The sequence below is a fragment of the Calonectris borealis genome, chromosome 1 (genome assembly GCF_964195595.1).
Source record: "Calonectris borealis chromosome 1, bCalBor7.hap1.2, whole genome shotgun sequence".
In the NCBI taxonomy this organism is placed as follows: Eukaryota; Metazoa; Chordata; class Aves; order Procellariiformes; family Procellariidae; genus Calonectris; species Calonectris borealis.
Window position 1 is genome coordinate 129,323,985 of NC_134312.1, and position 24,695 is coordinate 129,348,679.

The 24,695-nt window shown below is 35.3% G+C and overlaps 1 protein-coding gene across 1 annotated transcript in view; it reads right to left on the reverse strand.

Annotated features, from left to right (window-relative positions):
- Positions 1 to 24,695, reverse strand: part of IL1RAPL1 (interleukin 1 receptor accessory protein like 1) — an 801,697-nt gene that overhangs the window by 356,396 nt on the left and 420,606 nt on the right. The window contains exon 3 of the mRNA XM_075174657.1: positions 19,724 to 20,003. Coding sequence (XP_075030758.1) covers positions 19,724 to 20,003 — 280 coding nt within the window. The remainder of the gene's footprint in view (positions 1 to 19,723; positions 20,004 to 24,695) is intronic.

Genomic DNA, 24,695 nt, shown 5'->3' on the forward strand with positions numbered 1-24,695 from the left:
AATATGGAAAGAACTTTTTGACATACTCTGCATGTCAAACCCCTTACATTTCTTTTAACTGAAGTGGTAATTTGCTAATTAATGAAGCTGAAATGACTGAAAAAAACCAGATCATTTAAGCATTTAAAATGAGAATAGAAAAATAAACTGCAACATTTCTGAGAGTGTAGTACAGGATGAGTAAATCACCTGCATTTGATTGTGTTTGCTAACTATACTGCAACATCAAAATCACTCTAAACAGATGAAAATTACTTCCTTAGCAATTTCTATCAATTGCTGCATAACAGTTATTCAGTAGCAGATGATGGTTCCTTTACATTAAATATTTTCTCCTTTTTTTGGTGACAGAAAAGCAAAACCATCATCCTACTCACAGTGATTATTTATACTTTTAAAAGAAATAGTATCCATGATGTAATTCAGATTTACACAAAGATATATAATTTCTGTATTGTAATTTGCAAAATTTGCAAATTTGATATACAGTGCTTCAAAAACATAAACTTGGTTCTCACATCTCTTCGAGATAGAACTATTGAAGAATCAGTGTTAGATGTTAGTGCATATAAAATGCTCAAAACTTTATTAATCATGTAGCTATTCATTCAAAAACATTACTTCACCTTTAACAGTCTTCACACTGCTAAACCAAGAGAGTCTATAACAGTTATTCCGTCACTCAAATTGAATTTCTTCGATGCATTTTCTAAACATCACAGAGTAAAACATGGTGATCAAAGTAAATACCACATATCGATGATCTTCTCAGTGGCAGCAAAGCACAGAAACACAAACAGATTGCTCATTTAAAGTCACCATTTAAATAAGACTTTGAGAAGAGAGACTGACGGTAGGATTCAGTGTAGTTTCCCAAAGTTAAGGTTTTCATGCAATATTTGCGGTTCTGTTTCATGCAAGAATGTTATGCCACAGTCTGCTATAGAGCCTCACCCACATTTTTACTCCCCCCTCCCATCATTTTAGAGGGAAGACATACATGCTTGGATATCCCCCAAATCCCACATAAGACAACTATTGTTTTGTTTTCTTTATTGAAAATAAAATTATTTTGAAGGCATGATTAAGATACATTACAATATGTTTTTAAGTTCCTTAAAGCTCATTCAAAATCATTACAATTATATAAGACAATGATCTCTAAACTGTTTAAATGATCACTATGTCAAGTCTTATGTGAGAAACAGCAGGGACCCACTGTCCAGCACAGCTTAACTCATCTAGCAACCAACTGTGCCTGCTCTGCCCTGGTGGGACTGCGGGACTCTGATTTTCCATGCTTGAAGAATGCCTCAGAAAAATCTGGATCATAACATATTTTTCTCATATTATTTTGTCCATGCAATTGTATCTTACGTTTTTCACTGACCGAACATAACTGTCATGAAAGCGGGTGCAAGTCACATTTTCAGACCATATCAAGTCCATAGAAACAGCATTTACTGATTAATCTTGTTGGTCTTGTTATTTTGAATATAAGCACATGGTAGAAAAAGGGAAAAAAAAATTCATCCAAACTTTTCTATTTTAGCTGATTTAACTTCATTTGGCCTTTGCCAATTTTCCTCATGCACTGAACGCCCACAAGATTTGAAGACATGTGGAAGGATTTTTCTCATAAAGAATAGGAAAATACAGCTTAAAAGTACTACTCTAAACAAATTGTACATTATTACATACATTGATGGTTTATTGCTCTAATTAACAACTAGGTATTTTCTCTCTGGTGAACAATATGAGAGATTAACTGAGTCCCTGTTTGCATTTATTCCCTGTTGAAGACTCCCTGTGACCAAAAAGTCTAATGCTGGGACCTGTATGGTTTTAGAATGATTCCCTAAATAAACAAACTTTCCCACAAAAAAAAAAAATAAATAAAAATCTGCTTTCATAAGGAAAACTATTCATAGTGGAAAAACTGAACAGTTTTTCAAAAGCAAGGGGCAATATTTCAGGCCAGACAACTGTTCTAATATAACACACCTTGAATAATGAACAGACTTGAGCTTGAGACGGTGTTCCTGGGGCCCATAAAGGAGTCTGCACGCTGTTTTGGTTTCAGCACTTGAGAGCCAAATGGAAAAATCAGCAATTTCAATAAGAACTAACGGGGTATTTACTGTCAGTGTATCATGACAGTCCAGTAGATCTCACACTTTTCCGAGGCCATTCTTCTCATTTCAAGTGATGAATGGATCAATGCAACATTGCTGTCAGAGGGAAAAGGGACTGTCATTTTCCAAACCTGAAAGCAATGCTACTGTGAAGGAAATCTTTTGGGGAGAGGGTATTTCGCCATGTAGCAGTCAGTGCTTTGCAGTGGGGAGATCAGATGCGCCCTCAGTGTCACTGCTGGCCTCGACTGTGCCTGCCCGGGGACACTCGCCCCACTCATTCCCACGTGGTGACCTAAGAGAACGATACAACCTAGAAATGGGAAAGCTGCATGTGTTGCTGTTAAACCTCATCACTGTCTTAGAGAAGTTTTTAAGAAAGTCAAGGACTCAATATAATTTTTTATAACATTAAATCTACACAATTTGTTAATAACTTTTCTACCTGCAGTGCTATAGAGCCTGGGGTAAAATTCATAGGACAGAAGAGTCGGAGAAAACGTATTAATTTTAACAAGGTATACACACCCCATTAAAATTAAAACCATACAATTCTACTACCACACAATCTGTAGATTTAAAATGCATGAACAAAAAATGTGAAGTAAAAAAATTAGATGTAAAGGAATGAAGTAATTAAAGTTTCCTTAATCCTGCCACCCTGTGTGCTTATATTACAATGTTATCTTTAAATAGCATGAGCACATTTCTTTTTCCCCAGTCCTTCCTCCAGTCAGCCACTTCCTCTTCTTATTTGGTACTCTGGATGTACAACGGATATCCAATGCCCAGTAAATGTGCTCTGATCTCATCTTTCTTTCTATCTTACCACTTAGTATGCAGGTCCTGATTTTACTTACTGCATATCCTGAACTGAACACAAAGGATTTAATTTCCTTATAAACTCTTATATAGTTTTATCACTGGACTATCCAAGTTTTTCATTAACCTTTCACCTTTCAAACGAGAATATTAACTGCAATCTCCCAAGGAAATTATTTTTCCTTTTTCCACCCCATCCTGAAAACTTGAGCCAAACAATTCATAAACAGCTAGTAGTTTTCACTGGAGAGTTAACTGAAATTTTCTATTCTTAGATTAACTCCTCTCAAATAAACCTTGACTGAGTGAAAGTGACCATTAAATGACATGTACTAGGAATGACTGCATAAGCAGCTAAAAAATCTTAGCTTACTCCATGTGTAACTTATGTAGACTCAATTCCTGGGTTCCAGCTGCTTAACTGAGTACCCCTACATTCCAGTTAAGACTCTATGTGGTTAACAAGAACATTACCACCAAGACTTGAATTATACTTCAAATGAAAACACATTAGTGATGATAGAAGGAAAGAATACATTCGTAAAGAATATGTTTGTATTTTTTAACAGTTCTACAGCTTTTAATATGAGCTGATAACTGCAAATCCAGGTCCCACTGCAGTTATCAGCCCATTTCCAGTGACTAACAAGTCAGAATCTCAGTCAAAACTCAGGCACTTTGGAAGGGAACAACTTTCTATTGAAAAGTACTCATATTTTCTGCCCTTTGGTAATAACCCCTTGCTTATTGGGGAAAGAATTGTTCCTAAAGTAAATGAGATTCAGGTGCCTTGAAGTCAGAACAACGGATACAGTTATTAAACTAATGCTGCAGCAAAAAAAGGCTTTAAGTGCACATTCTCAAGATACTCTTTTCCAGCTCAGCTGGGAGTAGTGGCAAAAACTAATTCCTGTAAGTCCTGGAATATTGCATATCCAGTGGTCCTGTAGTGACCTGTGTAAAGATGTTTGTTTAGAAGTCTCATCTTTTGACTTTTACACTTTATTATTAGTGTTATGCAGCAACATACTGCAGGACACTGCATCCCACATGTCCCTTGATGCATTCCAGTAGAAAGACCTGGGGTTTGCTGAAACTAAGGATCTGCTCTGTTTAGGTGCTGAACAGATACAAAGCCAGGAGGTCTGGGCACCTTATCCTTCTTTCCACCAGCACGAGTGAAAAGGGTATCTGGAAGGACATTTCCATTAAAAGGCAAGGTTTTGGGTTTTATTTTTCATTTGTGTTAGTTGTAAATATTATGCTGAAATAAATATAATTTTTGTAAGATCTTGTCTTTTGCCAAGAATCCACAAACAGAAAAGCAATACAAGAAAATTGTAGTCAAAAGCAAAGATGTTACTAGCAAAGCTACTTTCAATATGTAACACTAATAACAAACACAACTTTGAGTCATTTGATTCAACCTTTGGCAGTAAAGTACCATATTAATAGTTGTACTTTAAACAATACCGATGATGCAATGGACCACAGTTATTTTAACAGATATAATGTCACACATACAGAAACTGCCTAACTGCCTGTGATGATCATTTACCTATTATCTGTAAAGACACAAATACATGAGGGTGTATTTGACTATGTGCTCGTCATTTAATAACACACCACAGCTGGGGGTTACTGACCGCTACTTGTAACATGTAAGAATAATGTTCATGGCATCTAGATTGAGAGTAGCTGTGAACCTGGGCCTCAAAGTCATTAATCTTATTGTTACCTGCATATATATATGCATGCATGTGTGTGTATTTTACATATATGTGCATGTATTTATCTTCAAATAATATACATATATGCATATTCAAATCTATACACAGAGGAGAAGCGTTCCAGTTATTAAGGCAGCAAAAATACAGAAATCTTTCCTAGAAATTTCCTAGAAATGATGGGGGAGAGAAATAGTTTTTGCTGGATCAAGAAAAGCAACAGTAACTGAAGCCCACTTTCTGAATGAAGGGGCACAACATTAAATACAAGAATGCAGAATAACAGATGAAGTAAGAAGAACTGGAAATGGGGTCAATGGCAGTTCCTATGCACAGGTGAAAACCTGTAGTTTCTTAAATTTTGCCCTTAAGCATTGAAAAGATTTCTCTTGAAGTGCCAAATACATCTTCACACTCCTCTTCTTTCCTACTGTCGATACCAATGGCACACTTTCCCTTCCTGGATCATCCCTCTGTCTTCTCTCCCAGGTCCTGCCTGAGGCTGACCTGCCTATAGAAGGAAAAATCACTTGCATCTTTCCTAATATCTTATGACTGCCAACAATTCTCCCTGCAGTTCTCCACAAGTCTTTATTGAAATATTCTCCCATCAGTTATTCAGGACATGTTTTGAGTGCTACAACACAGTGAGACCGAAAGATACAGCCCTGACGTCTTGTATGTTGGACTGGTTTGTTTGTTTGTTTGTTTGTTTGTTTGTCTGGTTTTTTTCTCTTCATGTAGTTGTTGTAGGCATCTTACTTGGGCATTGATTGTGTAATCTGAAGCCTGACTAATACCATCCAAAAATCCTCAACCTGCTTGGCCTTGACCTGAGGCTAGGTGCCATACATTGGAAAGAAGAATTCCCTTCAGTTTCGTATTGTCATAAAACTTCACAAAACCACAACAGAATTTGAAAGAATATTGAGGCAGAACTACACCTGGGACCAAACACTGAACCAAGCTGTTTATATTAAATGGGGTTAATTGTAATGTCCAGAAAAGGTAGACAGACATTTCAGGGGAAAAATATCCCACAACAAAAACATGTCATGAAAATGTCACTGAAAAGGCATTAGTACTTGTGCTCATTTGAGCAATCTCTCTGTCATTTTAATAACCCACGGTTGAAGGTGATGAACTTTAATCTGTACTCTCTGCCCTTAGAAGCCAGCCAGCTTGATCTTAAAAACTCAAGAACATCACAGAAATGAAGCTGTTTGTGTACTTGATTATTCCTTGCTGCTAAATCTACCCAGTTCACCTTGTGCTTGAAAGTGTAAAGACTTGTTTGAAAAGGGAAAAAAAAATCATAACTGTCCATTATTTGTTCTTTTCACTACATATTGTAAATAACTGAAACAAGAGTACATAAAAAACATTTTCTGTTCTTCAAGGCTATCACAAAACAACATATCTGGCAAAAACCAATCATTTTAAATTTCCTTTTTAGACTACTTTTTAAAAAGTTTATTTATTCTTACATACAACCTTCTAATTAAATTTCACTTCATAATTACATTAAACATAAAACTTGGGGATCTTTTTCACTCTCAGACAACAGGTATATGTATGAAAATGAATCCAGATAAAACAGTTAAACCAAAAAAAGCCTCCTTATCTCCTTATATGTTGTCATGTATTTTAAATAGTTTATGTCAAGATTTAGTATGCAAGGCTGAAAAAATAAATGCCAAAATCATGGAAACGTCATATTATGAAGATTTCCTGCTGATTGACAAATTTAATTTCCATAGTTGTTATTATTATCATTATATCAAAGAAAAACTTGAAGTAATGCCTTACAGGGGTTCTTTTCAGTGCAGCCTGAAAAAGAGTGGCCAGAATCCAGAGGGCAGCCCCAAAAGAGAAAGGCCAAACTTTTTCCAATGACTTGGCTATATTCGTGTAAGAAGTCTGTGACAGACAAAAATTAAATCCAATTTTCAAGAATGTCCTCATCAACTGTATTCAGACCATCCCATCTTGCCTTAAATTCTCTTTCTTGGTTCACTATGCACATACATATATGCATGCACATGCTGGTGGGCAAGGATGGATATATGTATGTGTGTGTGTGTATTAGTGTGTATATTTACATGCACACACTATCATCTCTTGCAACAAGTGAAAACAGGAGCCCTCCTTACTGTCCAATCTTGATTAATTTTCTAAACGAAGTCCAAATTTACCACTCAAAGGCTATATCATAATGCTTCCTGCATTAAGAGGCTGAATTAAGATTATAGGGACAATCTTGACCTTTGATCGTCTTCTCAGCCTCTGCAATTAAATACCTCAAGATCTGTTCAGTCAGTCTCGTCACCTTTGAAATTAGCAGCACCAGGCTATGTTACTTTGACAGATGGCAGCACTAAGCAAGCACCAAATATGCAAATGTCATTAGTTTTCCTCTATAGTGGGAATATCTGCACAATAGTATTTTCAGTGTTAGAAATAATTTTCACTTGCTAAGTCTGCTTGTAAGCTTTATGTCTGGAAGACATTAAAAAAAAAAATTGTAAATTCACTGATTTGAGACTACCATCAATTCTGGATATATTTACTACGAAAGAGTTACACTTTAGTCATTCTACAGTCACCACTGGAACTGATGAAACAATTCGTTATGAAACATGGTCGTTGCAAACATGGATCTTTATTTATCTTATGTTTACATGTGAACTCTGACTTTATCATAATAGAACAAGAAAGAAATATTCTTTGAATTCAAACAATTTACATGTTACAAGATCTCATTTTATTACTTCTAGCACAACAAAACTGAAGTCACTTCGAAGTCTTGCATGACTTCGCCAAGTACTCTACCCTCTTCACACTAGACTATTGATTCATGTGCATCAGCACTTCTATGGTAAACCTGCTATTTGACATTGCCAGACTCAGTAAGTAACTTGCTTCTCCTCACGCCCTACGTTTCCAAGGCAATATTTCATTAACATACAGGCTGTATAAATGAGTATCTGTTGTTTTTTTCCTCCAGTTCCTCCATGGTCACCAGCTATCAGCTGTCTCATAATGACATCATGAACTGTTTGGGTCAAATATCTTATCCATACATACTTTAATGGACATGAACATTTGAGAATGAATGCTACTAGAACAAATTATTATTGACCAAAATATTTTTTAAAAATATTTAATCCAAATTCCCCTCTTTCTCGGTCCCAGGAAATATAAAAGTGTAATAACATCCATTAAGTGTTTTTCCAAGATATTTACTATCTTGAGGGTCTGAATCTTCATTTTTCTTCAGCAAAAGTGTAAATAATTAACTATACCATTTCAGTGAGATGGGCAGCATCTAATTTACATTTTGAATAAGAAACAAAAAAACCTATATAAATGCTAAATGCAGAAAAATATGCATAATCTTTCCAGTAGTAGTAGTAGTTTATAATTATATATAATATATTATAGCAATATATTATATATATTTATGTACATATTTGTTAATTTAAAAATGTGTATATAACAGAGACTTGCCTTAGCATCTATTTTCAAGTTTCTGTTTTTATTAGTAGACTTTCAGATTAGTAAATTTTGATGAACCCATCTGTGACTATTGGAAGATACTCTTAAAACCAGGGATAATGCATCTTAATAGCCATCATTGTTTAAAACAATTCTGTGTAAGAAACCCTTCCACAGTGGAAATAGATAAAATTCATGGGTTTTATCAACATAATCCACTCAAAAATTGTTTAGAGACACGATTAGAGAAACAGAGGGATTTCTTTATTTCTTTAAGACCTTAGAGACTGAAAAAGCAAGCAGAACAAAATTAAGTCAGAACAAGGCTTTCCAACAAGAGATTATTGATAGATTTCCTTCAAGATTCTATAGGCTAATACATCTATTCTTCAATTTCCTCTTCACTTGCTTATCCCCCTCCCCTCCCTGCAAACCATGCTGTTCTGTCTTTTTGATGAGAGATACCATTTTTCTTCCAAAAGGATAGGCACAAAATTTTTGATGTTCAAAAACAGTGAGATAAGTCCTCAAAATAATCAAGACAGTTTTTTAATCTCCCAATTATTGCTTTTATTATTATTATTTATTTGGTCTTCTTACATTTAAAACTTTGCATTTTGGTCATGTAGCATAGCTTATTAATTTTCCTTCATATGTCTTTCTAATGAGAACCCGGTACTTTTCCCCCCCAAAAAACCTAAAACAAAACCACACAGAGAAATCTGGAGCCATGTGTACGAGCTGAGAGATATCTTACAAGCTTTCTCCAGTTCTTGGATTTTTTTTATGATTTACTGCTTTCAAGATTTTCTCTGGAGCAATAATATTACCATTAAAAGTTCTTTAAAAAAAAGGAAACAAATAAACAGAAAAACCCAAAACATGCCACACCTGAAAATCTCTTACTAGTGCTTTTGCCTAGGAGTGAGAATTTCAGTAAAATTATTTACTGGACTGCCAAAAAAAAGAATCATTAGACATACTGGAAAACTTAAATGAAAAGATAAATTTTATTTCACTACAGTCTAGTTATTTTTCATTGATACTTTTACCACTGTTTTCCCCCTCAATGATTTTGTTTTGATTATAACAAGTTTCCAAATATCCACCTGATTTGCAGCTAAATTTTCTTGAAATATTTCTCCTCATAGGTAAGAAATAAATTTTTAAAAGCCCAAACATTTTTCTCTTTTTAAATTTTTATCACCATGCCATCCTCTTACATTTACTGAATTTTCCATAGCAAAGATGAACACCTCCTTGTTAAATAATAAAACCCCAGCCTGAAGACTTGCAATAAAGATGTTTCTCCTTTCTTCCTATATCAGATAAAGAGGAAGTCACAGGATTTTTTGGTGATTTTATCAAAACAGAGCAGAAGCTTGAAGAGAAGAGAAGAGAAAGAGGGACAGAGGTCTCCACCTTTCCAGTCTTCTGTATGCTGGGGACAACACAACCTCTTCTTCATTTTTTGTAATATTGGGTGCCTTTCTCTGATTTATGAAGGGAGAGGAGAGAGAAGCAAGGGTCAGAACAAGGACCATGAAAGAACTTCTGAACACTGCTAGGACTGCTTTAGATCAGTCTTGGTTTGGGGGAAACAGTCTAATTGCTGTGGGAAGCAAGGGTTGATTGAATTGTTCCAAAGACATCCTGAAAACATACCACCTTCTTCCCATCTTTACTCCTTCCTACCATATTGGCACCAGAAAGTAGTCAGCAGGCAGGTTCTCTTCAGTCTCTCTACTGTATTTGTAACCTTTCTGTGTTACGGCGCACATACCCATTTCAGATTCAACCCTTCTAAAAAAGTAATGCAAGACTTGACCACAGATCATCTAATATCTGATGATTCTTGGAGTCTTCCTAAAGAATCTCAGCTGCTGTCTTTCTTTCCCTTTTCTAAAGGAGTATTTGTAATATTTATTTGTGCAGAAACTTTGGAAATGTAAATCCAATTATTGAGAAAGAGTCTTGTTTGTTGAACTGATGGCTTTTAAGTCAGTTTGATGAATTTTGGGAGCCTCGACTACTATTTTAGATTTGCATTTCAGAAGAATTTAGATTATAAATTAATTCAATCACATTACATTCTTACATTATAGACTCTTCAGATAAGTTTAATATTTTAAAATTAAAGTCTCATGACATAGCACTGAGTACAGAGATATGTCCCTTAGCTTTTACATCAGCCAGTGCATTTCAACATACGTGATATGAATACACACAAATGAAGTTATTTTAGTTTGGGATTCAGTTTAAGACATTTCAGCTCTGTGATCCTCTTACATTCATATACCTGTGTGTCATGTCTAAACTCCTACTGTAGCTGTCAGTCCGACTGAAGGAGCCAGGCAAATGGTTTAGCTGAAAAGCCACAAAAAGCTCATTTTATTTACCTAAGAGTGGGTGCGTAGTGGCATGTGGTTTGCCCAAATTTATCCCACATTCAGCCACCTCCAGATCCAGTGCTATATATGTCATTCCCTTGCAAATGTCTTGGAAATGCTCCTAGTGCCTCTAAAATAGTATTAGAAACCTATTCCTGTGTAACTGAATCAAACCTTAGCTATATTTTAACGTTAGCTAAATTGGTCTCTGGCCTGAGAACAATGGGAATTAAAGAAGGAAACAATTCACATGCAGTTATTTAGCATCTAGATGCTTAAATTGAATTTGACACCCACAGGCTCTTTATATACACAGAGGTAAGCATTTGCAGGACAGAGATTCAAAATACAATTTGAAGTAAGTTGTTAAAAGCAAACTTAAATTATCATATAAAAGTTAGGAGGCCCATATTATTACCAGCTATACGACTTGGTTGTTTTGAATTCTGTTAGAGAAAACAATTAAAAAAAAATCTATAAACAGACTTTGGAGATAAAGAAAAAATTGAAGCCATTGTTTTGAAAGTATTTGCAAGTCATTTTAGTTCTTTGCCTTTGTCTTCCATTTTCTCTAGTGTCTGGAAGAACATCATCTACCCTTAAGTATCTATTATATGGCACTAACTTTATCTGTATTTTCTCCTTTTCCCACATTTGCTAAAAGAGCAGCTGATAGGTCACTTCTTCCACACTGTTACATGGCTTTTGGTCCTTTTCTAAGATGGATGAAGTTAGCGGGAGAGCGTAAAATGGACAAAATACTGCCTACTCTTTAACAAAAGAGAAACTGTGTTTCTTACTACAAACAACGCATATTAATACAACCTGACTACATGTTAGGACTTTCCCCTCTTAAATTACAGATGCAAAAACAAACATCACAGTCATATTTTACCATTGTACTGAAAAGTGTTACTTTTTTGGTCAGAAATATTAATTTCGTTGTGACAAGAAGAATCTTGACAATCAAAGGGCAAGTAAAACTGGTTTGCTAAAAGTACTCTTAGGGAAAACCAATCAAACAAACCTCTAATAAAATAGTGGAAGCAATACTCAGACTAAGTTATTTGTTACATTGCTGTATTTCAGCAAATATCTCAACAACAAACGAATTAGTAGTAAAAGAAGCTTGGTATCACATACAAGGCTTTTCTTCAAATAATTCTCTCCTCAAGCACTGTCTGTGTCCTTCCTGTAAGTTCAGAGCTGTTAAAATGGGATATTAACAATGCCTTCTGCTCAGTCAAATACACCAATTTCTTCTTCTTTTCCAATGTCAACATCCTTCCCCTATTCTGTGCAGATACAGGCATTACTTATTTTCCCCTCAGTATAAATTAATATACCCTTTAATGAAGTCTTACCAAAAACAATTCTCTGGACTAACTCTTTTAGTTCTCAGACTTGGTTACATCTTGTCTACCAAGACTCTACCAAGACTTAAAATCATAACTTTACCCACTATAAAGATTATATTGCTCCTTTATCTACTCACCACCATGCTTGCTGGTTTGTTTTTCAGTGTCAAGTTCTCACTAAGCCAAGTAAATAGCATACACACACTGGAATTTATCATTATGTATAGCTTATATCAACTTAACAATGAAAAGAGGTACTCCGCTCTCATCTGTTTCTCTCTTCTGTATTAGGCATTTGTTTTGTCCTAATGTACGTGAAAGGTATTTATCATGTACAATAAAGATGTTAATGTCAGACAGCTGACCTCTTGCAGTGTCAGAAGGACAGGGGGAATGGAGAATAAGTAGATTTAAATCACCTGACTTCCAACAAGCATCAACTTCAAGAAAATCCCAGAGCTCATTTATTTCTAGGAACTAACAACGGTTTTTTCCATCTGTACAGGATACAATTTAAGCTCCAGCAACCCAACCTCTATAAATTCCTAATGTTAGCCTGAAAGCTTTTTCTACTCATCAAGGCATCCCTAAGTCACAATGAAAAATTTCATGGATGTCTGGCTAGTCTACCAAGCTTACATTTGAAAAGGAGATGGATCAAACCTTGATCACCACAAGAGACAGATTCCTTGTCATGGTTACCAAACACACCAAAACAGAAGAAAAAGACCTTGGAAAAAGCTCAGGCAAACTTACAAATGAACTGTACAAATGGCACAGTCAATTGCCCTCTGCTCTCTACAAACCAAAACAACATGAAGGAGGGGACCAAGGAAAGTCCATCTCCTGTGTGTGATAAACATTCTCCTGAACTTGTGTACTACTTCAAGAGGTTGTCAGGGTTGTTGATTTATGTACAAAGACCTGTAATGATGGCTCAAACATTTAAATAACTCAAATGGTGCAGACATCTCCATCCTTTTTTTTCTGTTTTCCTTTTCCATCCCCTCAGTTTTCTTGCCATATGGCTATGAACGCCTATTTGCTAAAAACTTACAAAACTACTTTCTTTGTGTGGGCCACCGCTCTAAACCAGGACTTCTGGGCTTCACTCAAAAGCGTCCCAATAAACGCAAATCATGAAAACTTGCAAATCTGCATTCCAAACTGCTTTGGAGTAATTTTAAATCTGTTTCTAATGCTCTTTTTCTGTTAATTACTTTACCACTGTGATGATACTTACTTAAAGGAATTAATAGAATAGCAGGCTCTTCTGAGAGTTACTTCTGTGTACCTAGCACGATTGGTCTTCCTTTAAGAAAGTTTATTTCTCTCCCATTGTCAGATTTCTTTGTTACTAACACAATTAAACGTAACCAAGGATCCCATGCAGATCTAGGGAACACCATGTTTTTGAACTTGTAAGATAAAGTGCTGTAAGGCTTAATTTTCAGATATTTTCTCTTTTTTGTTGTTTTTTATTTTCATTCAGGTTTAACATCTATCCATTATCTGAACACTTACTCTTTTCTTAAGATAATAATTGGTAAAAACTCTATAAAGAAATCAAAATATTTATAAGTATATATGGCCAAGGTAAATGCCCTTCTTACAGTAAGACAGATTTTAAAAATGGTTGGTACCATGAAGTGGTAATTCCCATTTGTAAACATGTTTCACATTATTCAAGCTGATGAAGAAATGGTGCTTGCACAAGGTTTATGAAAAATTAATTGTGTTTCTTTTTTGCTCACCATTTCCTTCACTAAAGCAAAGATTTCCTTACACATTCGGTATTCAGGATTTCTGGTAATGCATTAAACAATTCTGTGCATACATTCTATAACTATGTGCAATGTATGGTTTTTAGGAACCAACAGAATGATATATAGAGAAATAGATATTCTTCTTAAAATGAATAAAACAGGACTTCATAATATCTGAAAGAACACTGGTAATTCAACAAGTTACTGCAGGGGATGGTTAGGCTCCGTTGCCTCTTTAAAAACAAACAAACAAACAAAATACTAAGGGAATAATCTCTAAAAATAAATTGCATATGTTGTTATTTTAAACTTCATATTTATTATCTCATGTTTATTTCACAAAATAAATATGTGCTGATAACAATGCATCATTCATACAACTGCAATTATTTTAACTAGCCGTACATAACCAAACAGTTAAATAGTTACATTGGTTAAGCTATAATTGACACGATCTGTCAAAAATAGATCTGTTAAACTATAGAAAACCATATTTTTGTATTTGAAGATGATCAGCACAAGAACACATCCTACCTAACAGAAGAAATTTATGCTATCTAAAATTAAAATGAATTTTCGCATGATGAAGATAAAGGACTATTTTTCATACATTCACAGAAATCTCAGGTTTCGAATCATGCCTATGAAAAAAAAAATTATATATTCCCCTACACTGTGATGTTTTTCAAAGATAATTTGAAGCAGTTTTAGTTGAAAATTTCATAGAGAAAATTAATGATCTTTTATTTAAAATATCTCTAAAGGTATTCTGTTTTATTTCTGTCTTAAATACGAAGTGATATACTAGCTGAACTATATGGCAGGGAAGTTATGCTATTCAGGAACACAATGTCTGTATGTGTGGATGCATGTGTATATCTATGTGCAAATATAAAAACACAACTGCTATGAAGTTGAGTAGAAAATATTTAAAATACAGCTAAACAGGAAGATTAAAGCTAACCTTAAAAAATGAGTTAGAAACACTGTTATATTTGAAGCCTCTACCTTCAGATGTGCAAGGCCATGGCAAGGGTAATGAAGCTAAATACAAGACTGGACAATAATCTGACTCTTTCCTTTCCTTCCTTCCTTCCTTCTTTCCTTCCTTCCTTTTTCCCTTCCTTCCTTCCTCCCTCCCTTCCTCTCTTCCTCCCTTCCTCCCTTCCTTCCTTTTTTCTTTTTTTCTTTCTTTTTCTTTCTTCCTTCCTTCCACCCTTTTTTCTTTCTTTCTATTTCTTTCTTTCTCCTTCTTTCTTTCTTTCCTTCTTTCTCTTTCTTTTTCTTTCTTTCTTCTTTTTTTCTTCCTTTCTTTTTCTTTCTTTCTTCTTCCTTCTTTCTTTCTTTGTTTCTTTCTGAAGTAAAATCAGAAAATTCTATATGCTTCATTGTATTTCAGTCTCCTCTTCTTTGTCTAAAATGCTAGATTGTGTGTGACTAACAGAAACAGTTAAAGATTCTCAAGCAGATGCTCAGGTTTGTTACTGACTGGGCTGCAAATAGATTTGAACCATCTCCATAGTTGCTGTTATTCCCAGTTTGAACCCAGCAGTCAGATATGAATTTGAAACTTCAAAGCTGAATATCAGTTAATGAACTACAGGCAGTATTTTTATGGCTGTTAAGTACCTAATTAATTTATTTTAAGCATGTTAAAGTTGGAGAAAGTTTTTCATCTGTAATGTAATTTATAATGCATTATTCAAACTTCTATTGTCACTTATTTTTGTTTGGATCTTATGCTTACTTTATAGTCACTCTCACGTTTCTGAACAAGACTTGGTTGCTTGTATGAGTTTTTCTCCACTAAATATTTCAGCTTACCAAAGCAATTAATGTTCGCAAACATCCGAACACATAAGTCCGCACAAAGACTCAACTACAGAAAAGTAAATGGCCTACTACCACCATCATTATTAAGGACAAATGGAGGACAAAAGATGATGTTACATGTTTTAAGTCCAAAATGATTTCTACAAGGGAAAATACATTATCTCTAGCTCTAAAGTGAGAATTTCTAGTTACAGTTACTCACTTTAAATCATGACTTTAAAAACAAAGTCATTAGTTAGTTAGAGCATATTCAGATTCAGAGAGATATCTGAATTGCTACGTACACTGTATGTGGTGATAAAGGTGACTTCTAAACACTATTTAACTGACATACCAATGCAAAACTCTGGCTGAATATATCATAAAAATGTATTTTGTCTTTTGCAATACAACCCATTGTAGCACTTTAGCATAAATCCCAGCCCAGCCTTCCTCTCACGCCCCATTGACCTGAGCTGAGGTTAGGTTGGGCCATTATTGGAGGTACTATAATAGAAGTTTCCACGCAAGGAAGGAAAAGATGAAAACATGAAGGAAATGTCAGTTTGACGGGAACAAGGATTCAGCTTATTTGCAACATTAAAGGAGGCAGAAAGTTTGACAGAAACTACCTACTACTTACTGTTATACCATATATATATATACACACATAATTTCTGGGAGCTTGAGTTGAATATATACATCAGCTCTTTGTGCAGTTTATCTAGCTATATTTATGGCCCATATATGATAAATATCAAACAACTGTGTGATGTGACATCCACTGAAAGTCTTAATATTTTCTATCATCATCATCTTCTTTAAAATTGCAGCACACAGAAGTTGCAGCAGTATGGTACAGTGCTGTGCCTGAAAAAACACACATTATTTTCTTCCTTGAAAGCAGGGTATAAACCCATATATTTTCTACCTATCAGCTCATAGTCCTTGTATTGACCATAGTAAGCTGAAATCTATTTCTGTCTGTCTAACTCCTCCTTTTTAGCTATGGGTGTGCAGCAGTGCCTCGATAATAAGGCTCAGTCTTGATTTTCTCAGTTCCTTTATGGAAGCCAGCTTCCCATAGGAAGAAAAGCAGGGATAAGAAATTAAAGGTGAGAGTATTGTGAACAGTAGTGAATAAGGATGAAGGTCATTTCTTTGCTTCTGAAGGAAAAAGAGCCAGCCTTCACTACTATCTCTAGGTTAATTTCACTGAAAATGTGAACGTTTCTACTCAATAAAACTCCATGTTTCTACTGCAATGTAGTCACTCTGGGAATTAGTTTGGTCCACTAACTACCCTTTTAATGTTGTTCATTTCATACCATACAGTCTGTTCCAGCATGTTGTTCTCTATGCATCCCATGCAATAGATATATTTCTCTTCCTTACTGTTGGCACAGGTAGCAAAGGCACAGAACTGTGGAGAAAGAAGCTTCTGAGCAAAGAAAATAGTAAGTACTGAACTGTTCCACTCTTCAAGTAATATAATATAATTTTGAAATAAAAACTGGGCACAGCCATTTATTCAAAGCGCAGTTCTGCTTTTGCCCATTTACGCTCTACTGCCTGCCCTCATTACCTCACAGGTACATCTCTTCTGCCTGCTCTCCTACTCAAGTTATTGGAAGCATCACACTGAACATAAGTTTGCTACGAGGTAATTGTAAGCCTCTTAACTGAGCTTCTCAATTGGGTCTTCAAGACTAAAATAACTTATAATATCATTTTGAAGGCCTTTGAAGCCCTTGTCATTAAAATAAATAAAAATTTCAAATCTGTAAGAAAAAATTCCTAAATCCCAACCCTGAAATCTTCACTTTGTTCCTTGAAAGAAACTACAGTTCTTGTTCACTAATCTTTCTCCAGATTCTTTGGTATATTCTACCAGTATCCAAGTATAAAGTGACAGCGGGGCTGAGTATTCTGATTTCAGTGATGAAACTAAAGAGTAGTAAAGAGCAGTAGGCAGCTATTTGATGTGAGAGGTTTTTCTAGATATTTCTGTAGCAATAACTTTGGAAGTACAGATAGAGTACATAATTTTGCCAGATGGTGTCAGTTCAGCCTCTTTTTTTTTTTTTTTTTGTCAGATGATCACTTTATAATGTAAGAATCTGAAGGAACAAGGGAAAAAAGGGAACCATTATATTGCTGAGTAATTAATTTTATTTATTTCAGATTAAAATATCAAATACATATTTATCTCAGGAACATAAGGTATTAAGTTTTAAACCTGATTCTAAATGGTCATTTAGAACTATTTGAAAGTAACCTTTGACTGTATGCACAACACATACATAAAAGAATATATTCCTCTGATAATGAAATGAGGATTGTGTCTTCTACCAGTAACCATCTTGATCATATATTTGAAAGGTTCCATCCAACAAATCTAAAACTGAAACATTGATATAACAACAAGCACAGACTTCTTAGTACCAACTCTTTAACCAATACTTGCTTATTCTAGTGGGTCTCCTCAAGGTGAAAGGCTTTGTAACTGTTCATAAGAGTATTCAGGATCACAAACTAATTAGTACTGTATTTTTTAAAATCTATCATCAATCTACATGTATAAGCACTGACAACTGGAAATTAAGCATGTGCTAAGAAAGCACTATGTAGCTTAAAGCAGATTAGAACAATGCTCTTACCTACCTCCAGATTAAAAAGAAATCCGTTTAGAAAAAGCATGAAAACAGGTTGACATGATAAACACATTTTAAAGTATGTATGATTATCTAAATTTAGCATATATCTATACTTGCTGGAAAGTGCAATATCAGATATTTAAGGTTTTCTTTATCTAACAGAGCGGATTAATTACGATACTTTAAATAGCACTATGGAATAATTGACAAAACTGTTGCCATTTTCATGGCTACTCTTACACAGTTATCTGAAAAAAATATTAATCTAAATATAACTAAATATTCTCCTTAAGTAGCTTAACGTGTAGTTTTTTGTGTTTTTCTTTTAAAGAAAACCATCATCATCATCAGAACCATGTTGAAAATGCTCTTGAACTAATGATGTGATACAAAATGTCTCACAGGTTATGTAAAGAGAGAAAAAGGTTTTAAAAACACATGATGTGGTAAAAAATCCTTCACCACACACTACCCAGACATCATTCCGCGCCCCCCCCCCAAAAAAAACCAAAACAAACAAACAGGTGGTAGACTAAATATCTCCAGGTGCTGGTAAAACAATTTTCTTATTTTCCTTGCAATATTGGAATAGCTTCATTCTGCATTCTTTTTCTAGCCACTCAGTTGCCTTAGTCTTTCTTTTTGACTCTTTCTATTGTGTATGAGTAGCAAGACCATTTTTATAGATATGCAGACAGAGAGGAACACTGCTTCATCTGTTCAACTAACTGCGATAACCAATTGTTTCAAGCCTTTGAACAATTAGTAGCGACTCTTCTCTGTACTTTATATGTACAAATTCTAATTTGCATAATTTCACATCTAGTGAAAATCTAGATAAGGCTGTGAGAATTTGAAAGTGCCTAGATGATCTTTTTGACTGCAAAGGGCTGGAAACAATATCTCAGTGTAAACCATTTTAAAGATGCAGAAAGAAGCTGAACACCTGTTTTGGAAAGCAGGAAGCAGAATCTAGTCCAATTCATGGTGATAAAGCTTGATGCATCAGAAGGTTAAATACCTTTGGAAGATATCTGGCACCCAGCCTCTATTATCAGGTTAAGCCAGATGTGATTCTAGAGGATGCATGTCTGTAAAAATGCTGAAATTTCACCTTCCATTTTCCTTGATGCAACTACTTTACGTCAAATAACAAGTTTTTCCAGAAAAAAAGTGAATTAAATTTAATAAAATTTAATAAAATCCATATAAAATTAAATCTGAATGAGAAAAGGAAACTTTTCTCTAGGATAGTGATTGTAACAGTTAAACCAGAATCAGAAGCAGTAACACATGACTTCTGCATCCAGTCCCACCCACTTTAGATTTTAGATTTTGCTATAAATTACCTAAATTTATACAAAAAACAATTTAAAATGTTCAAGACATGCAATAGTAATTTCTACTTGAGCATGAAACACTTCAGGGAAGGGAATACCAGAGGGAGAAGAAAAAGGAACACGCTCAGAAAACATTTTTCTTTGGCACAAAAGTCTCACTATTAAGAGCCTTGTTTCATATCCGGTTAATTAAAATGCAGCATATTAAAATATAGTACCTTATAACACATGCATAGAGCCCGCTGTCTTGTACCACTGTTGGTCGGAACCAAATGGAGTCTTCTTCTTTGCTCATTCTAGTTCCATCAAAAGCTATAGGTTCCTCAAAATCTCCGGGTCCAGAGCTTTTGTACCACATCAAACTAAGTCCAGCACTTTGAGCTAGGGAGTAATTAGCTCTAATATAACCGTAAAAGAGTGCACATTTTATACGAACAGGTTCTCCCACTAGAACTTGATATTTCTTGTAATCCACAGACCAGTCAGTGCATCCATCAGCTAAAAGAGAGGAGAAAATGACAAGAGGTTATCAAAGGCTTGAGAGAGCACTACTCGCACAGCAACCTTTATTGTGGGAAAGTATTGCACTTGAGAAAAGATCCATTGATTGACTAGCAGTACTCTTTTGATCCCTGAAAAATTAACTGCATTTTCACACTGTTAACGTCATGTACTTGTCACTTATGAGATTTTGTGTTAAATGTTGATAATTTCTGAGATAACTGAGCAATTCTCTTTTTTCTTTTGTGGAAATCCAGCATGACCAGTTATAAAATACTGGAGTGAAATTAGTGCAACACGGAGGCCATGTGGTACACAGGGTGTCATGATCTGTGAATTGCATCAATCAAATACCTTCAGGGTAACCATGTAAATGACAGAAGGTATTACTCAGTCTCAGAAGACATTAGGACAAGGAGCTGTGGCCTCAAGCAAAAAGTGTGAAAGTTTGGGTTTGATTTGAAGGAGAAGAAACTATCTTAACAATAAGAGCAATAAGAGCAAATGTACAAAAAGATACAGCCAGGAAAATTACTGTCAATATTTTTAATGGATTATTCAAGAACAAACTAAGCAGATCTTACTTGGAATTCCTGACTTTCTAGAAGTGGATTACAAATTAATTTAAATTATTAATGTTTTTATTTTTTCCTATCCTGATTAGCAATAATTCTAGAATAATTTTCATATTCTTCACCTGTTGAATAATGTCAGCCACTACAAATACTGTCCCACAATAACTGTTCATCAGAAAGCAATACTAGATTTCTTTGACTTTCTGAACCCCAGCAACAAAATCAAACCCCAAAACCAAAAAAACCCACCCAATCTTCCTCCCTCTTCCCCATTATTTTCAGTTAAGAATACCAAAACAACAAAAGGAGACCAGATACTTTCTACAATGACTTCCTTAACAAAAACTCATGTTTTTTTTCTTAAGGAACTTCAACCATGGAAATTCATCATTAGGTTCATTCACTTAAAAATTTGGTGTCCAGCCTCAGTCAGTTAATGAGGCCCCTGATCCAGTCAGTAGAAAACAATCAGTACATCCAAAGGACAATTTATTTCATCTTAAAATGAATATCTATGACTCGTACGAATATTTGGTCTTTGAATTTGCCACTTCTTTTTATTAACTTCAAAAGAGCTTTGACAGCTAGCTAGCTTAGAAAATCAACTTTTGCAAAGCTAAAGTCACATCAAATGCTTCTTACCCTGGAGTGGTTGAATACTGACTTTAATGGAGAATTCAAGCTACTGTGCAATATAAAGCAGTATTAGCACTTTAAACAGAGACAATGTTTTCATCTCTTATTTGGGAGAATAGCATGCCGGTTAGTGATTTTTGAGATTTACATTTGGATAATACCTCAGTACTTATTATACATAACAAATATAAGAAAGACATAAATATCTCCACACATCACTGTGTAAGGAATAACCTAAGTTGATACAACATTGAAAGATGGAGGAAAAAAGAATAAAAACTTTAGAATCAATTTGCATTGTGAACAGAATTCACATAGAGAAATATTTCATATATCTTTGGATTGTCTCCTCTTGCATTTACTGTTAAGACCAGGAAGGGGCAATAATATGTCCCTGTTCCAATTTTCCTACCCAATAGTCCCTAAAAATTTGTAACTTTTACAAGGCCCTAATAAGACATAGATTTACTCTTGAAGCAATTGAAGTGAACGGAGACAAGGCTACTCTATTAGCTTCCCCATAGGACTTAAGAAATTAACTTCTATTTATTTCAGAATTCATTTACATCTTTGATCATTTCATTTTTTACCTTTCTGAAAGAGCATTCTCTCTCTGATCTGATTCTATTTCTCTCTGCTTCTAAATCCCAATGCCAAAAATGAATTAACAGGCACCTCTAAGCAGCATTAATTCCATTATATAAGTTACCAGGTAATAGCTTCTTCATCGTACTTTATCATCAAATTGTAATCTTGCCTTTCACTGCCTAATTAAATTAGTACACTTTGGTTTATAATATTAGTCTGCTAGTCATGTTTTCTCTCTCAGGATATTTAGTTCTAATGGTTCCCAGTTCTTTGAGCTTGATGAATCCATGAGAACATATTGCAGAATAACACCAACTCTGTTCCAAGCCTTCGTATTGAATGAAGGATTAACTTTGCAGAGCAGATATCCTTGACTTTATTTCAGCATGCTATTCCTCATAAAAAAAGTGCTAAGGATCACCTGTAGTTGAGTTTAGTAGGCTTAGGCAAACATGCTAGCAGGTATTCTATACTCACATGCAAAACCACAGAGAACATTACCAAACTTTTTAAAATTAACATTATCAAAGTTCAGCTCCTGAGTTTTAAGGAAAATGTTGACAATAGATGGAATATGTAGGCATTGTATTTACATCAATGCTCTGTGAAATAGTTATTTCAAATATATATATTGGATGACATTTCTGTGGAAAGTGAATACAAATCAAAAACTCCTAAATGCCTAGAATTGTCTAAAGTGTCACATTAAGACTTCATATCACAAAGTACAGCCAACATTACCTTTTAAGGTAACTATCTGCTGAACTATTTGGTCATTTGTTGGCACTAACCACATCAGTATGTCCCACCAGATAGCTTAAGAGAATATCAACTCAAGCAAATATGAATACTGGCATGCTCACAATATTATGGATTTGTATTTTATGTTTTAGTGGTGTACCCTAGGAGTCAATACTGGGTCCAGTCCTGTTCTACATCTTCAGTAATAATTTGGATGATGGGGCAGAGTGCACCTTCAGCAAGTTTGTTGATGACACAAAACTGAAAGGAGTGGCTGATACACCAGAGGGCCATGCTACTGTCCAGAGGGTCCTCCACAGGCTGGAGAAATGGGCTGACAGAACCTCATGAAGTTCAACAAAGAGAAGAGCGAAGTCCTGCATCTGCGGAGGAACAACCCCATTCACCAAGATGTGCTGTGGGACACCCAGCTGGAAAGCCGCTTGGCAGAAAAGATCCTGTGGTACTGGTGGACACCAAGTTGAACATGAACCAGCAATGTGCCCTTGTGGCAAAAAAGGTATGCTGAGCTGCTTTAGTCAAAGTATTGCCAGCAGGTCGAGGTAGGTGATCCTTCCTCTCTACTCAGCACTAGTGAGGCCACACCTGGAGTACTGTGTCCAGTTCTGGGCTCCTCAATAAAAGAGAGACATGGACAGACTGGAGAGAGTCCAACAAAGAGCCACAAAGATGATTAAGGGACTGGAGCATCTCTCCTATGAGCACAGGCTGAGAGCTGAGACTGTTTAGCCTAGAAAAGAGAAGGCTGAGGGGGGATCTTATTAATGAATATAAATACCTGAAGGGAGGGTGCAAAGAGGATGGAGCCAGGCTCCTTCCACTGGTGCCCAGTGACAGGACAAGAGGCAATGGGCATAAACTGAAACACAGGAGGCTTTTCCCAAACATTGGGAAACACTTTTTTACTGTAAGGGTGACCGAGCATTGGCACAGATTTCCTAGGGAGGTTGTGGAGTCTCCATCCTTGGACATATTCAAAAGCCAGCTAGACATGGTGCTGGACAAACAGCTTGCTTAAGCAGGGGTTTGGACCAGATGACCTCCAGAAGTCCTTTCCAACCTCAACCATCCTGTAATTCTGTGATTTATTAGTTACATTCAGTGACAATCTTAGGAAAACATGTGTCCTCTTCTCAATGTGGTCTTTCAATGAAGTGAACATGACACTGTTTCCCTTCCTGCTTACAGAAATATTATACCAGTTAAACTCTGCCCACACTGACATTCAAGTCACTGAGACCTGTATTAACCTTATTACAGCTGGAAGCTTTAATACCTTAAAAATCTTCCAGGAAATACCTCACACTACTGCTCAGCCAATGTGCCTTCATCTATGAGAAGGTGTTAATGCAATTTTGGCACATATAATAGAAGTTCATCATTCTCATCATAAGACACAGACATCCTTCTGTGATATTTTATGATAACAGTGATATTTCAGGAGATAACTGTCTATCTGTGCTTAAAATGTTCCTATTCCACTGTTAACTGAGGAGCATAAACAAAGGCTTAAAACCAAATAATGGAAAGAAAAATGTCCTTAAAAACGAGATTACTGTGAACAGTCAGACAGTTGATAGCATGCATGCACTGTAACTGACACTTCCTATGTACACTCCGCATGTGGCGTATAGGGCACTGCATTTTTCAGTCTAGGAAAACTTGGATGTATCAGAAACCTAATTAAAATCCTAATTTCCAAATTCCTTGAAGCATGTAAAGATACATTTTCAAAGACCCAAAGACTAATTATAGTCATAATGCCTTTTACCTTCTTAGAAAACTTTAGATTTTTCTATTGACATTGGCACCTTAAAAATGTTACGTATTTGCATGTTAAACACTTGTGTTACTGCCTTCATAAATAGGGACAGAGAAAAGCAAAGGCTTAATGTTCATTCAGACTTGTTAATATTAAATAGATTGAGGGATTCTATTCAGTTTTGTATTCTAACTGTGGTCCATTTCTATTTTGACTGGATTTTCTTTCTTTTCTTTGTGTATAAGTAGGGCATTGACCGAAGAAAATAGTGTTTCCCTTCTTAGTTATGGCTGCTACCGACACACAATCAACACCTACATTTATGCTGGTTCAAGACTTTTCAATGTTTTTATTTCTATTGTCATA